At 34.2% G+C, this 13,905-nt stretch overlaps 2 protein-coding genes across 7 annotated transcripts in view; one reads left to right on the top strand and one right to left on the bottom strand.

The window, feature by feature from the left end:
• The window catches only part of LOC135846901 (splicing factor YJU2), a 74,174-nt gene that overhangs the window by 36,482 nt on the left and 23,787 nt on the right, over nt 1–13,905 (top strand). For both annotated transcript variants that reach the window (XM_065366260.1, XM_065366257.1), the window contains exon 2: nt 8,554–8,625. The gene's annotated coding sequence lies outside the window, so the exon portion shown is untranslated. The remainder of the gene's footprint in view (nt 1–8,553; nt 8,626–13,905) is intronic.
• On the bottom strand, nt 81–13,825 carry LOC135846896 (metabotropic glutamate receptor 1-like). 5 transcript variants are annotated; one of them, XM_065366247.1, is made up of 15 exons: nt 13,401–13,824; nt 8,037–8,326; nt 7,767–7,917; nt 7,400–7,658; nt 5,436–5,682; nt 4,604–4,827; nt 4,316–4,482; nt 3,487–3,563; nt 3,234–3,402; nt 3,017–3,152; nt 2,523–2,911; nt 2,096–2,443; nt 1,833–2,020; nt 377–483; nt 81–306 (listed from the first exon to the last, which is right to left on the bottom strand). In XM_065366247.1, exons 2-15 carry the CDS (start codon nt 8,291–8,293, stop codon nt 182–184), a joined length of 2,844 nt encoding a protein of 947 aa, XP_065222319.1. In that variant the 5' UTR covers nt 8,294–8,326; nt 13,401–13,824; the 3' UTR covers nt 81–181. The 5 variants fall into 5 exon arrangements, with proteins under 5 accessions (XP_065222319.1, XP_065222317.1, XP_065222318.1 ...); XM_065366245.1 differs by having other exon boundaries at nt 7,400–7,661; nt 13,401–13,823; XM_065366246.1 differs by lacking the exon at nt 13,401–13,824 and adding an exon at nt 11,416–11,433 and having other exon boundaries at nt 7,400–7,661.

Raw genomic sequence — 13,905 nt, 5'->3', positions numbered from 1 at the left:
ATATGTACCTATTCGTGTATAGGTATTGGTGCGACGAGAGGCTCGAGGTCATCGCCGCGGAGTTCGACAGATAAGAGCAATTAATTGGTGCGTTTTATTAGAAAACATTAATTATTAGGGTAGTTTATATGTACATTTATTAAACATGATAATCAGTCTTTGAACGAGTTCGATTAATTTTTTACGTATTTTCTGGATCGCTTGTTGTGGCGCTGGTGTCATCGTCTGGTGCCACGTTAGAAATTTGAAAATATAATTTGTCCATACTAGTTTGACACGATTTTGAAATTATTTCGCGATTGTAATCTGTAAAAAAATTTGCAATTTTTCATAAAAAATTTTCACGAATGCGAAAGGGTAGAGGTGGAATGCTTACTTGACATGAGTGATTGATTCGAGTAACACTCTTGAAGTGTTTTGTGTAACTGGTCTATGTCTTTAATGTTTGAAACGTCTGGTAGGAAACCGTTTTTGATCATTCCACTGAAGAAATAAATTAATGTTCATAGATTATCAAAACAATAAGATGAGATAAAAATACACAAAAATTGTCGAATGTTCACTCCAGTTACGTATTTAAAATATTTTGTAAACAATTAGCGTTAGGGAAGGCTGTGATGGGCGAAATTCAAAAAATAGATAGACTTTTGAACTCAACGACCTCATTTTGTAGAGAATTGACTTGTCGCCTCACTTAGATTTCTTTCAAAAATTCAGAGAGTAAAGGGCACAGGTGATTGGAGGGGGGGGGGTCAAAATAAGTAGTGAGTGTAAGACTCTTGATTTGTTACTTCTTTTTTTTTTTTTACAAATTTTCAGAAATTCAATTTTTTTATGCAAAGCTCTGCATTTTATTATGAATGTAAAAGTCTAGCTTCCGGCCTAAAATTCCAAGAAAGCCCACATTTTCAAAAAGTCCTAATTTTTTTCCAAGAAATTCCCCAAAAATTTCCCTTTTTTTCAAAAAATTCTAAAAATTCTCGCTTTTTTAAAAATTTACAAAAAAACTCGTTTCATAGTTTAATTGCTAAAAATTGTGATTTTTTTGAAAAAAAACTCCAAAACTTCTTGCTTTTTTCTAAAAATTGTTCAAAAGTCTTGTTTTTTCCACAAATTGATAAAAATTCTATTCTTACTATTTAAAGAGTCTCGTTTTTTATCAAAATTTGCCAAAAAAATGCCAAAAAGTCCCATGTGTTTTTAACATAAAAACTGCAGAAGAGTCTCGTTTTTCAAAATTAATTCCGGAAAAACACCTACAAGTATAATTTTTTTGCCAATAATCTCCGAAAAAATTGCCAAATTTTGGCTTTTTGACACAAATTCTTAATTTTTCTTTAAAAATGCTTATAATTTTCACTTTTTTTCAAAAATTTATCCAAATCTTGAAGTTTTGCTTTTTTACCAGAAATTTCCGAAAATTAGGGCATCACTTTTTTGGAAAATAATTCCCAAAAGGTTCTGCTTAATTTACTAAAATTAAAGGCTTACTTTTTGGTCAACAATTTTCTAAAATTCTCGCTTTCTTCCAAGCCGTGGTTCAATTTTTTGAAAAAAAGAAAATGTAAAAATTCTTTGCCAAAATTTGCTGAAAATTGTCTCTTTTCTGCAAAAAATTTTTAATGCCCTGCTTTTTTTCCTATAATTGCCAAAAAATACGTTTGTTTTTTGCTTGAATTGTACAATTTTCTTCCTAGTTCCCTTCTTACCGTTTTGAAAAAAATTCACAGAATGAATGTTTTTAAAGTTTCACATAATATGTAGTTGAAAATCTACTTTTTTACTTTCCCAGTAAGTTAGTAAGTAATAATATGATCAGCTGGATTAGATACCTCATCAGTTGCTCGCAATTTTGCAGTAAATAAACTGATCCAAAATGACATCTGAGATTTTTCGTTGTCTTGAAATTAGCTCTGATATTTTTTTCTGGTTTACACAATATGATGTACAATTTGGGAAAAAACAAAAAAATCAGAACAATCAAGGCGCTGGTTGATAGAGAAATACACTGGGAAAGCACCTAAAACCAATTATATCGCATTGTAATTTACAATCATCTTGAAGAGTTCTTCAAAAACTCATTTATTCAGCTTACCTGCAGCTGGCTACCAAAATATATTGCAATAAATGCCAACCAAGTGATAGCAGTGGCATAGCAAGCAAATCCGATACATTTAGCCTCGTTGAAATTATCGGGTAATTTTCTCGTCTTGACTGCGTATAAAATACAAAATAAAAGCAAGACTACGTTGAAGAAGAATTGCAGCATGAGTTCTTGCGATAGATCAGAGTTGGAACATCCGAGAACAACTTTATCATATGAGATATTTCCGTGCTCCTTTTTTACTTTCCATTCATTTTTTTCGACGTCTACTGGAAGCAAATATATGGATACCATACAGATGAGGAACTCTAAGGATACAAGGAATGCGCAAAGGTACACCTGAAGTCATGTAGATTTTAAGCATTTAAAATACCCAGATGAAAATATTAATTTTTTTTACGGCTAGAGAAAAAAGTACCTGAGACATCGTCGACATAAGTCTGGGTTTTAATGTAGGAAAACGCTTCTTAGACATGGATAAAATTCTCGAAATTCTATTGGTTTTGACTAATAAAGCGCTGTACATTATACACAGACTGATTCCGGGTACGATTCTGACAATAGTGCATCGTGGAATGGTTGGTTCCCCAATCAGTACGAAGGAACATGAATGTGCCAAAATCATTCCGAAGAACATGATGTAACACAGCTCTTTGGTTGACGATTTCACCACAGGAGTATTGCCGTATTTGTAGAATACCATCATGGTCATTGTCGTCAAGGCGATTCCTATGATAGAGAATGCCAGACCAATAATTCCCATGAGATCGGTGAAGTGAACGTAGTCGTGAGGCATTTCGATACATTCTACATAGAAATGAAAAGAAAACCGTTTCAATTCTGACCATAATACTTCTACGTATAGAGATTGATTATGAACAATGTTCATAGCAATAGATACATTTTACTTACCAGTTTTTTGAGCATTTGGTCTATAACCAATTTCACATGGTATGCAAATTTCTCCATCAGAAATTTCCTTCGATTTACACGGTATGCAATTCCAACAACACGTTTTATTATCGTTTCCATTCAGAGGCAATATTTTCTAAACTCATCATATTAAAGTATGAGCTCAATATCAGCTATAATAATCTCTTACAAGTTTGTGCTTTGGAGAACCACTTACTTTGAATCCAGGTTTACACGGTTCCGAACAAACTGATCGCACCGTTTTGGCTTTCTCAGGAAATTGAATTTGTTCCATATTCAATTGCATTTTATCATTGATCCAGTGCCCTACTTTGACGTAGCCGTATGAATCGTTGCCCAAATCTTGAAAATTCATAATATCGTACCTTTCAAAAAACACCTGTTTTAAGTACATCATTTGTAAGTCTTACTAATTTGATCTCGAATTGAGTAAAAAGGTACGTACCTACCTGGCCGGAGGATCTCCATTTTCATCAAATTTCACAATTTCCTTTTCATAGTCAAACGTGACATTTCGTAGATATTCCTGCAAATTGAAAATTTTCCAGAATCGTTAGCCAAAATTTAAGAAGTCAAAGTGCATTTTTTTGATTTTTGAAAATGTTTGGGTCAAAAATGAGAGAAAAAATTCATTGTAAAATGGCCGTTATTACCGGTAATTTATGGTAAAATACTGGTAATTACCGGTAATTTATTGTAATTGACTGGTAATTACTGGTAATTTACTGTAAAAGACTGGTAATTACCGGTAATCTATTGTAAAATACTGGTAATTATCGGTAATTCATTGTAAAAGACTGGTAATTACTGGTAATTTACTGTAAAAGACTGGTAATTACCGGTAATCTATTGTAAAATACTGGTAATTATCGGTAATTCATTGTAAAAGACTGGTAATTACTGGTAATCTATTGTAAAATACTGGTAATTGCTGGTAATTCATTGTAAAAGACTGGTAATTACCGGTAATTTATCGTAAACGACTGGTAATTACCGGTAATTTTACTGTAAAACACTGGTAATTACCGGTAATGTATTCTAAATTGTGGGTATTTATCAGTATCTTACAGTGAAAGACCAATGAAATTATGGTACTAATTCGTGACTTGCGATTAAATGACCAAATAAGTAATATTTGTACAGTGTGATTATATTTTACGAGCCTATATCGATGGTGACTGAGATATACACTTTATAAAAAATGTCTGCGTTTTAACAATTTCTGCAAAATGTCATTTGATTTATTTCTAATTATAGGTATAATATAATTATACCAACCATAAATAGAGTTCCATTTATCGGGTAAAGTTCGGTGCAAACTGGAGCATTCTTGCCACAAATGTCATTTCTGTAACCATGTAATGCTCGTGCCAAAGCATAAATCGATTTGACTACAAAAGACAGCTTCGGATCTTGAACATAATCTTTTCCAATTAATTCTTTCCCTAAACAATAATTTCCAATTTAAAACCGAATACGTAAATGGTAAATATAAAAACTAATGTGATTGATATGTCATAAAAATCGTAAGAATATGTATCTCATGTATATCTCATGAAAGCTTACCTGTGCATGGGGGAAAATGCTTTGAAGTTTTATTCATCGTACAATTGAATTTATAATTACGAAATTCGTCCAGCCAAGGATCAATGGAGTCGTTACGTTTACTAATATTAGCGTAATAATTATCAAAATCCGATACATGCGGGGAATGCAAACTTATCATTATGTTTCCTTGTGCAGCTTCTTCTACTCCTTTAATGACGTCATCTCTGCCAGCCCAGCTGTCGCTAAAACGGAAAGAAGCGCCTATGTAAACTTTGTACGAAGCCGAAACAATTAATGTAAATTACCTTTGGTGCATTGCGACCTATAACTTTTGCGCGGATACGTTAAAGGAAAAGATATGACTGAGATATGTCTAGAGTAGATATACGTTGCCAAGTTTTTAATACTCGGCAGTATCTTAATATGTAATGCGTTTTGGCATTAGTTTTGTTGGATTAAAAACTATTAGGTATGTAACGTATGTACTTGGATGCTTTAATTCAGTGATAATGATGTTGCGACTGTTAATTTGTATAGGCTACATGTAAAGTAGGTGAGGGATTCAGCGGTGCAAATGCGCTAAAAAGTACTCGAGTTAGTGTGTAGGTATTACGATAAATTACGATTCGGCTAATGAATAGATAAGGGTCAAGGGGTGTGAATTTAAATTTGCGGAGGAGTTTCCCGAAGTGCGATAATTACTCGTGACGTTTGTTTTTTTATTATGTACGTAACGGCCGCCGCCTGCTGCGTGATGTTCGAGGAGGTTATCGCGGAGAGAAAAAAATTGCCAAGATTATATTTATACGCCATAATTCTCGAGTTGATGAGATACTCGTAAAATACGTACCTTCCGATAAATACGAAATTATTTTGCATGTTGGTCCTTTTGGTCGCCTCCAATAGACGCCGGACATCGTAGCCTTCGCAAAAGCACACGATTACTCTGGATTTTCCGTTGTAAGCAAACTTTCGAACGACCTCGTCCAATTCGACGTTTCTAGTTTTGTCATATATCGTATGCTCGGATGCGATGCATATATCATTTTCTAGGGCCAGCGTTTTGAATCTGGTTATACCGCTCCGACCATATTCTCCTGCATAATCACAAAAGTTAACTATAAGTTTTGGCATTGAAACCTATAAAAGTTCTGTGAAGGTTTTTGAGCTGAATTTTCGTTATGGGATTATTGTGAAGAGTCAAAAAAATGATATTATGAGCTGTCAAAAATTAGAAAAAGAGAGGTTATACATACGTAATACTTCAAAGAAGAAAGGGAAAATTTGAGAAAATTTTTAAAAAATTTTAGTAGCAAAAAATTAGAAAAGTGACAGGCAATTGACAAATTAATTCACCTCAAGAGGTCATACAGAACGGACGGTTCAATAACTTTTAGAGACCAGACAGGAGGACAGACAACCTTGAGAAGCCAACTGGAGATCAATGACCTTGAGAGACTAGACAATTTTGAGAGCATACAATGATAGGTCAGTCACCTCTTGAGAGCCAACAGGTAGACAGACGATCTTGAGAGGCCACAAGGACGGTTCAATAACCTTTACAAGCCAACCAGGAAGATAGATGACCCATAAAAAGCCAGATAAATGGGTCAATGACTTTTAGAAGCTAGACTGGCAGACAGACAACCTTAGCCGGACAGTTAGGTCATTTACCTTGAGAGGCCAGACAAGCAGACGAACGAAACCATGAGAGACTAGACAAATGGGTCAGTGACCTTGACAGTTCAGACACACAGGCCAATGTCCTTGAGAGATCAGACGAACAGGCTAAATAGTCGGGGGACGATGGCCCTACTCACAAAATGGCTGCCATTTTGATTGACAAGTCACGAAATTTTTTAAACTTTACAAAGGAGCAGGCAAAAATTCATCACCTGTCAAAATTTCAAGTGCTAAAGTCTCTTTTTCGATTTTTGGTGAATTTTTAAAAATCAAATTAAGGCCGAAAATGAGGGAAAAATAAAAATCTTACCTAATTGACCTAGAAAGCTTAAATTTGGGATATACCCTATTTTCGACCTGCCAAATCGATTGAAAACTGTTTCAGACTGTTTAGAGTAGTTCTGGAGCCTCCGGCAGATTTTTTAAACTTGAAATTCCCACAACATTTTACCAAAATGTAGTTGGAAAGACGAAATTCATTCTGCAAACTAATTGCAATACGCTACGAAATCGACTGCAGGTGGATTTCAAGTCGTTTTGGAGTCTCCAGCAACTTTTTGAAAATTGCTGGAGCCTCCAGTAGATTTCTGAAACTTGAAATTTTCACAAAATTTCATCAAATGGAGATGAAAAGCGGAAATTTACTCTGCACTCCCATTTTAGCACTCTCTAAAGACGACTTCAGGTGGGTTAAAATCATTTTGGGGCCTCCAGCGACTTTTTGAAAATTCCTGGAGTGTTCAGCTGATTTTTGAAACTTGAAATTTCAACAAAATTTCATCAAATGGAGTTAGAAAACCGAAATTTACTATGCTTTTCAATTTCAAAACCTTCCTATTCCTATTAAGACGGTGCATTTGACCTTATTTACAATTCTTGCGATTAAGACAAGAGTTAGAAACCAAATAGTCTGAGTGACCTTCCATCAAATTTTGTCCATTTTGGTTGGATAGATTAGGAGTATCAGGCTTCGGTAAAAAAGGTGCGCCGTCCTAGGACAAGGTACCTATTTCAGTTCGAAAAATGTATTTTTTGTGCCATTTCTTAGTGTGAGCAAAAATTGGAGACCTCCTCTATCTACCACTTTGATCATATTTCAAGTGAGTGTAATCGCATTTATTTCTACCATACCTTCGGAATTCACAGCGAATACATAAGTCCAATTGTATTTTTGTAATATTTCCACCATAACGAGAGCTTGAAAATTATCAGATGGCACTACTCGCACGAAATACTGGAATTTTTTCTTATCACTGAGAGCAGAACTAGTGGTGGAATAGCCGACTTGAGGTATATGGAAAAGTTGCAGTAGGTTTTGTACTTGTATTGCCTCTTCACTGGACGCTGGTCCAATGACGCCCAAAATAGGCGGCGCATCTTTTTCGCAAATCTTCTGTGAAAAAAATCGAATTGTTGAAAATGTCGATTCAATGTGGTAAATGGTTGTTATGTAATCACGAATACGTATAAAGAAAAAAAGGGGGGACTAGGTAATTACCTTGGGCGAGTTCGAACGACAAGAAACCCAGTCGTTGGTGACGAATAACTTCTGTACGAATTTCAATGATTGGTGTAAGGCAATGAGGGGATTCCAACACGTGTCTCGGATCTCTATACCTAACGTTATATTCGGAAGGATATCTGGTGACCTGTAGAGCAATGTCGGCGTCATCGACACCGGTATATAGGTGTATGTGTAAATACTGGGTTATTAAAATTAATTAATCTAATATATCACGCTCGAGTTAATTAATAATTTTGTACCTACTTGTTTATTTGTTCTACTGTTCTTAAGGCTGCTTCGACCCTCTGTATACCGTACTGTTCTCGGATGGCGCCGCAAGTCAGGGGTATTTTTTGCTTAGTTTGAGAGGGTGCTTGATGAATTGGGAACAAAGCACCGATCATGAGGTCGCCTCCGATAAGGGCGCTTTTTCGCTGAGCTTCGTGGATATGCGAGTACTCGAAGTCGAACTCGCAACTCGATGAGAACAATATCGACACGACAATTATCACGAGTTTCATTGTCGTAATTGACGCATGGTTTTAATTAAGTACCTAGAATTTAAAACGTATATTACATCAATCGAAAGTGATCCGAGAACCGGAAATTTTTCGGGAGTGGAAGGGGGTGGCACAGCGAGCTTACGTTTAAATTTAATTCTTATATCGAACTCATTTGCCAAATGTTTCCCAGCCTATAATATCGATTATAACACCGATTATAATTATTATACGTGTTTGTTACCAATTTAACGTGAACCCATTTTATTTTATTTTTACAGGCAAGAAAATCCACGAATGGGCAAGGATTTTTTAAAATAAACATGTACCAACCGCGAACGGAAATAATCTCGGTAAGTCACGAAAATGCAAAAGAATACTAAAATTAGAAAATGAAACTTTGTAACGATAGTGTGCAAGTTGAATGCATAGTTACAAATATTATAATAAACTTTGGAAAGAAAAACACGTACTTGTATTGTTGGTTAGAAATTTGGCTATCACGAATGAATAACCGAGAAACTTCTTTCATATCATTACTTAATCTAATCATCGCAATTTATCTTTAATTGCTACGGGTTTTTTAAAACACAGTAGCCGTTTCGTGTCAGTATTTATTATTCTGGTGTGAAATTTTCCCCTCGAATGTTTGTTTAGGCTGCACCCAATCTTGTTTAAAGTGGTTTTTTTTAACGTCTTCGACGTGATGTATTTTTACGACTTTTTGTTATCATTCTGTTGCGAATTTTTTTTTCTAAATTGGGAACCGTAGATAAAATATCATCGCGACATGACAGGTTCGATTAGTTGAGCTTAATCGTGAGTCAGAACATTGAATTTATCGCTGTAGTGGGTTGCATTTAATTATAGGTACACTGGTACATCATTGATCGAAGATTAGTAATCTGCGCACTGTTGAGTAAATTTAGATGTAATTAGTCTGACGAGATTGAATCAATCTAAGTACATATTATAGGCAGAAACGTGATTATTTCTTCGTTTTTGAGAAGTTTGATGGCCAAAGTTTCTTGTAGCTTAAATTCCCCCTAAGTTATGAGAACCGATGCAATACTCACAGATCGAAGTTGATGATCGTTCATATTTTCATAGAACTCGTAAAAGTCGAGTATAAAATTTTTATGCCAAGCGTTCCGTGAAATTTTCTTAATTTCTCGTTAAATTTTAGAGCTATGGTTACATTACATTTATATAGCTCGCATGTGTTTTATGAGCTCTATGTATTGTGTGCCTACTCTTGCAAGATTTATTTGGATGTCGGAGGATTTTGACGAAATTCAATGGAGACCTTCATTTTGAATTGAAAGGCAATCAGAATTTTTTTTAGCTACGGAGATGCCCCTGAAGGAAAGATATGGGTCCTTAAAGAGGGGGAATTTTTGAAAAAAATTGTAGTTTTTTCAACTCAGCCCTACCCAATATCTTTTGGGTAAATTGGCCCAGTTCCAGAAGAAAGTAAGTACTTCAGATTTTGCGTCAACTTAGGTCATTGCCATCAAATCACTTATTTTTAAATAAATTCGTGTTTTGAAAATTTTTTCTTAGCAAATATTCATTTCTGAATATTTTGAAATCAGGGGCGCCAATTTTTTGGCCATTACCTACAGCAAGCTCAGAAAAATCGAGAAAAGTAGCCAAAAAGATCAATGCAATAATAATAGAAAAATTGATACCACTGCATTTCAAAATATTTCCACGGAGAGCGAAAAAACTTCGACTGTTTAAAAAATTAAGCTTCTTTCGTGGACCCATATCTCCCCTTCAAGGGTATTTCCGGAGCTGAAATTTTCATAATTGACTTTTTAAAAAGCTGAAATTTGGCCCATATCTATTGAAAAAAAAACATCAAAATTTGATCAAATTGAGTTAGAAAGCTGGAATTACATAGATTCATATTATATTGCTGACCTCCCAAACCAATCGGTCACAATTTCAAGCCATTCCAGAGTCACTTGTAAATTTAAAAATTTACCTTTTTCAGAAAAATCCCATCAACAGGGTCTACCTACATGAAATTCAAATCCTGCGAAATCCTATCAACTATTCTTCGTGACCTTTCCACTCAATTTTTTACAATAAAATCATTCTCGTCGGTTAAAATCCATATGTTTATGGTATTTTTTAACTGAACTATCCATAAATCTGCTGGAGACTCCAGAGTACCTTAAAACTACAAATCGATTTGAGATGTCAAAAATAAGATGACTATCCAAATTTCAATTTTTAATGCGTGAGAGATAGATTTTTATCCCCCTTCTCCTTCCTTCAGTAAACACTGAAAATGAAATTCCTATTTTTTGAAAAATGAAAAAATAACATTATGATTTCTGAATCCTACAAATCGAATTTTTCTAAAACGTGACCTCAAACTGTATAAGATGAGTCAGAAAAAAATGAAGAGAGAGATAGAGAGAACTAAAATATTTTGAAGCTTTGATTGCATGAGTATAGCAGATAGATACTTGTTTGCTTTCAGTATTGTTTTTAAATTCTATTACTAAACTGGCAAAAGCGGTAACCATCTTTGAGTATATAATATACATGATATGGAGGGCTAATAATCCAGCATTCAGCATCTGGTTCAGTAAAAGAACCTATGATAGCGATTTTGATAAATGATAAATGTAAGCGATGAATTGAAGTTCAAATGTTTAAAAATGTTCAAGGGAAGACTTATGACTTCTTGGGTACTCATTAAACTATTTTTTACTTTACAAAATTGTCTCTAAGGTCTAAAATGAGTTGGGTTCTTTTACTGAACCAAGTCGAGCGCGCTCTACAGAATCCTCCACGGAACCTGCTTTATTAGCCCTCCATATCATGTATATTATATACTCAAAGGTAACCATTTTCTATTTGACCTCTTCCCAAATTTGCATTATAATGCGTTGACTTTGAAAGGGCAAAGCAGGAGGAAGCAGAGGCAAGGTAAAAATACAAACAATCGCTATTATGATCGTAAACATTGCATCATTAATCATTTTTTGTGGAATTAGGAAGCGTAGGTATTACGTAAATTTGGTACCTAACAATCTCGTTTATTAAAAAGCTGAAATTGAATCAGAAAAAAAATCGAACAAGGAACGTTCAAAAATATAGCACCGTGTAAAATTCAAAATTCTTACTGACGATAAGTTGCATTTTTTCATAGGATTTTTATGCATTTTTGAAAATTCAAATTCAGCTCCTGAAAAGAATCAGAATTTTACGTATTTGAACTCGCAGCTGAAAGGTATTATAGATCTTATTGTTAACCCCCCCCCCCCCCTCCCACTCATTGTAAATCGACTGGATGCAGTTTTCAGTCAGTCTAAAGCCTCCTCTGCCAAACAAATTTTCTATTTCATCTTCAAAAATTAATCCCAGAAAAAAAATATGGATAGTTAGAAAAATTTTAGCTGAAGAGTGGCCACAAGCAGAATTTTATTGGTGCATTTTGTGTGAAAATTTTCCGGGCAATGGAAAGTTCAGATGAAATTGATCAGAGTTTTCAAACCGTCAGAAATTGATATAAGATGGGTTGAAAATTGGGTGCATTCTAAATTTCAGATTTTTTCTAGAGCCTCAAAATGGCTCAAAACCGCCATAAATCTATTTAGAAGGTACATACCTACGTACATCAAAAAAAGGATGCATCCAAATTTCAGCTTTTTATCTCAACTTTTAAACATTATTTTTTATATTTTTTTAAAAACCGAAATTTGAATTTTAGAGTTTCAAAATGTTCCAAATTTAAAAAATTAATACGTAATAGTGCAGGTTCTAAAACTTTTTATAATGCAGTATTTTTAATGCTATTTCGAGTTTTTTTGGTTTTATCTCACAATTTTTCTGTTGTTTGAAATATGTACTTCTTCTCTCTAATGAGCCAAATTTTTTTCCAAAGAATTTCTATTTCTCATTTCAGTATTTTGAATTGTGACAAATTCTTTTGTAAATTCCAATCTTACTTCCTCACATGAAGTAAGAAGATGCTATAGGAATACATTTTCCAAAATACATAATTCTATAAGTCATAAACTCATGAGAGCAAGGAGAGGATAAAATTGGTTGGTTTTAATTAAATTTTGCTGATAATGATATTTTTTTTCAAAAAGAGTTGATACGTAAAGTGAAGAAAAAAAGCTATTTGATTTGAAAAAATTAAAAAGATTGAAGTTCCGTTTTTTAAGAATTTTTTGAGTATAACCTACCATAGTATCGAATAATAATAATTACCTAGGCCTAACAAATTTCCAATTACAAGAAACCATTCAAGTGTACGTGAGTAATCACAATGCTCATAGGACTAGGTACGTGGTTTTTGATGAAGCCTTACAGCACAAATACTTATTCAAATCATTAATTTATAGAGAATAGTCATTTGCGGAGGTGTAGGAACCTGAACAACAAAAGAAAGCCCGAAAGGGTTATTTAGAAGATTTACATTGTTCGTACGTCGAAATCAAATCAACAAAAGGATCATTTTACAAGAGGTTACTTTAGTTTATTATTACATATTATTTTTTAAACAGTGTTTTTCATTTACGTAAGAGGTAATCGATTAATGGGGGGGGGGAGAGGTTATAATAATATTATGCCAATACGTACTTGCTCCTTTCACACTCTTTTACCTTGTTAGGAAGATTACACTTTTTCACAAACAGAGTTGAATTTACATGCAGAAGCCAGACATTTTTTTCACGTGTGTTCAGTACGAGTAATCGAATTTATCATTGAAACTAGAGCTGTGATTTCTTTTTATCGAGTTGATAAATTAATTCTGTCTTACTTGTCTCGGTCGCATGTTTCATTCATACATAATGTATCATTCCTCCCTCCCCCCCTTTTCACCAAACGTGTACGCACATTGAAAACTTTGAAATTATGAAATAGGCTTATAAAGATAGGTAAATATTGTACTTTAATGAGATAAGTAATTAAACGTTTAAAACGTCTCCTTGATGTCTAAATAAAATACGAGTCTTTTTAATTTAAATAATGTTCCATATCCTACGCGATGCCTTATCACTTTTTGATCACTGGGTACCGAAAGTGACAAATTTTTTGAACCCCCTCTCGCTTCAAAAATCGATTTAAAAAATTGTAAATGTTATAGCAAGGTACTTACTTTGTAAATGGCGTTTTTTTACTGGCTTTGAAACGAGAATTTCACATATTTCAATGACTTATTAACGAATACTTCTTCAACAAGCGTAAAAAAACGTTATCAATGAGCACGCCTTGGGCTCACACTTACTTACACGTCAGCGAAACATACAACACTTGAACAACACTTCTCCCACAGTAAAAACGCGTCCGCGATAATTTTGAGCATACTGCAGAGCTCTTGTCACCGCTTCCGACGAAAATACGGTCGTGTATGAAATTAATAATACATACGATGTCTCATTCTTATTAACACAGAAGGCACATTGGAATCGAAGTACTACTTATCTAAGCAAATATCGTGAGTTTTGAGAAATCCTCAAATAGATAATGAATTGTGTTTGTCGTAAATCGCGACGACGATGACGGATGTCGAGTAAACCGACTTCAGCTTCGGTACGAATGGCATTCATTCGTTTATGACTCATTATGGGTTATTAGAGGCGTATTCATGGTACATATGTGTA

Source organism: Planococcus citri, chromosome 5, assembly GCF_950023065.1.
Source record: "Planococcus citri chromosome 5, ihPlaCitr1.1, whole genome shotgun sequence".
In the NCBI taxonomy this organism is placed as follows: domain Eukaryota; kingdom Metazoa; phylum Arthropoda; class Insecta; order Hemiptera; family Pseudococcidae; genus Planococcus; species Planococcus citri.
Note: the sequence above shows the minus strand (reverse complement) of the source record. Positions and strands in the feature narration are given on the sequence as shown.

Excerpts from the sequence above, each read along its gene's own strand:
- LOC135846896 (XM_065366245.1), bottom strand. The coding sequence starts at position 8,293 with ATGAAACTCGTGATAATTGTCGTGTCGATATTGTTCTCATCGAGTTGC. Across the intron at positions 4,483-4,603 it reads GCATTTTCCCCCATGCACAG|GGAAAGAATTAATTGGAAAA; the intron begins GTAAGCTTTCAT and ends ATTATTGTTTAG. Across the intron at positions 484-1,832 it reads AATTGCGAGCAACTGATGAG|TGGAATGATCAAAAACGGTT; the intron begins GTATCTAATCCA and ends TTATTTCTTCAG.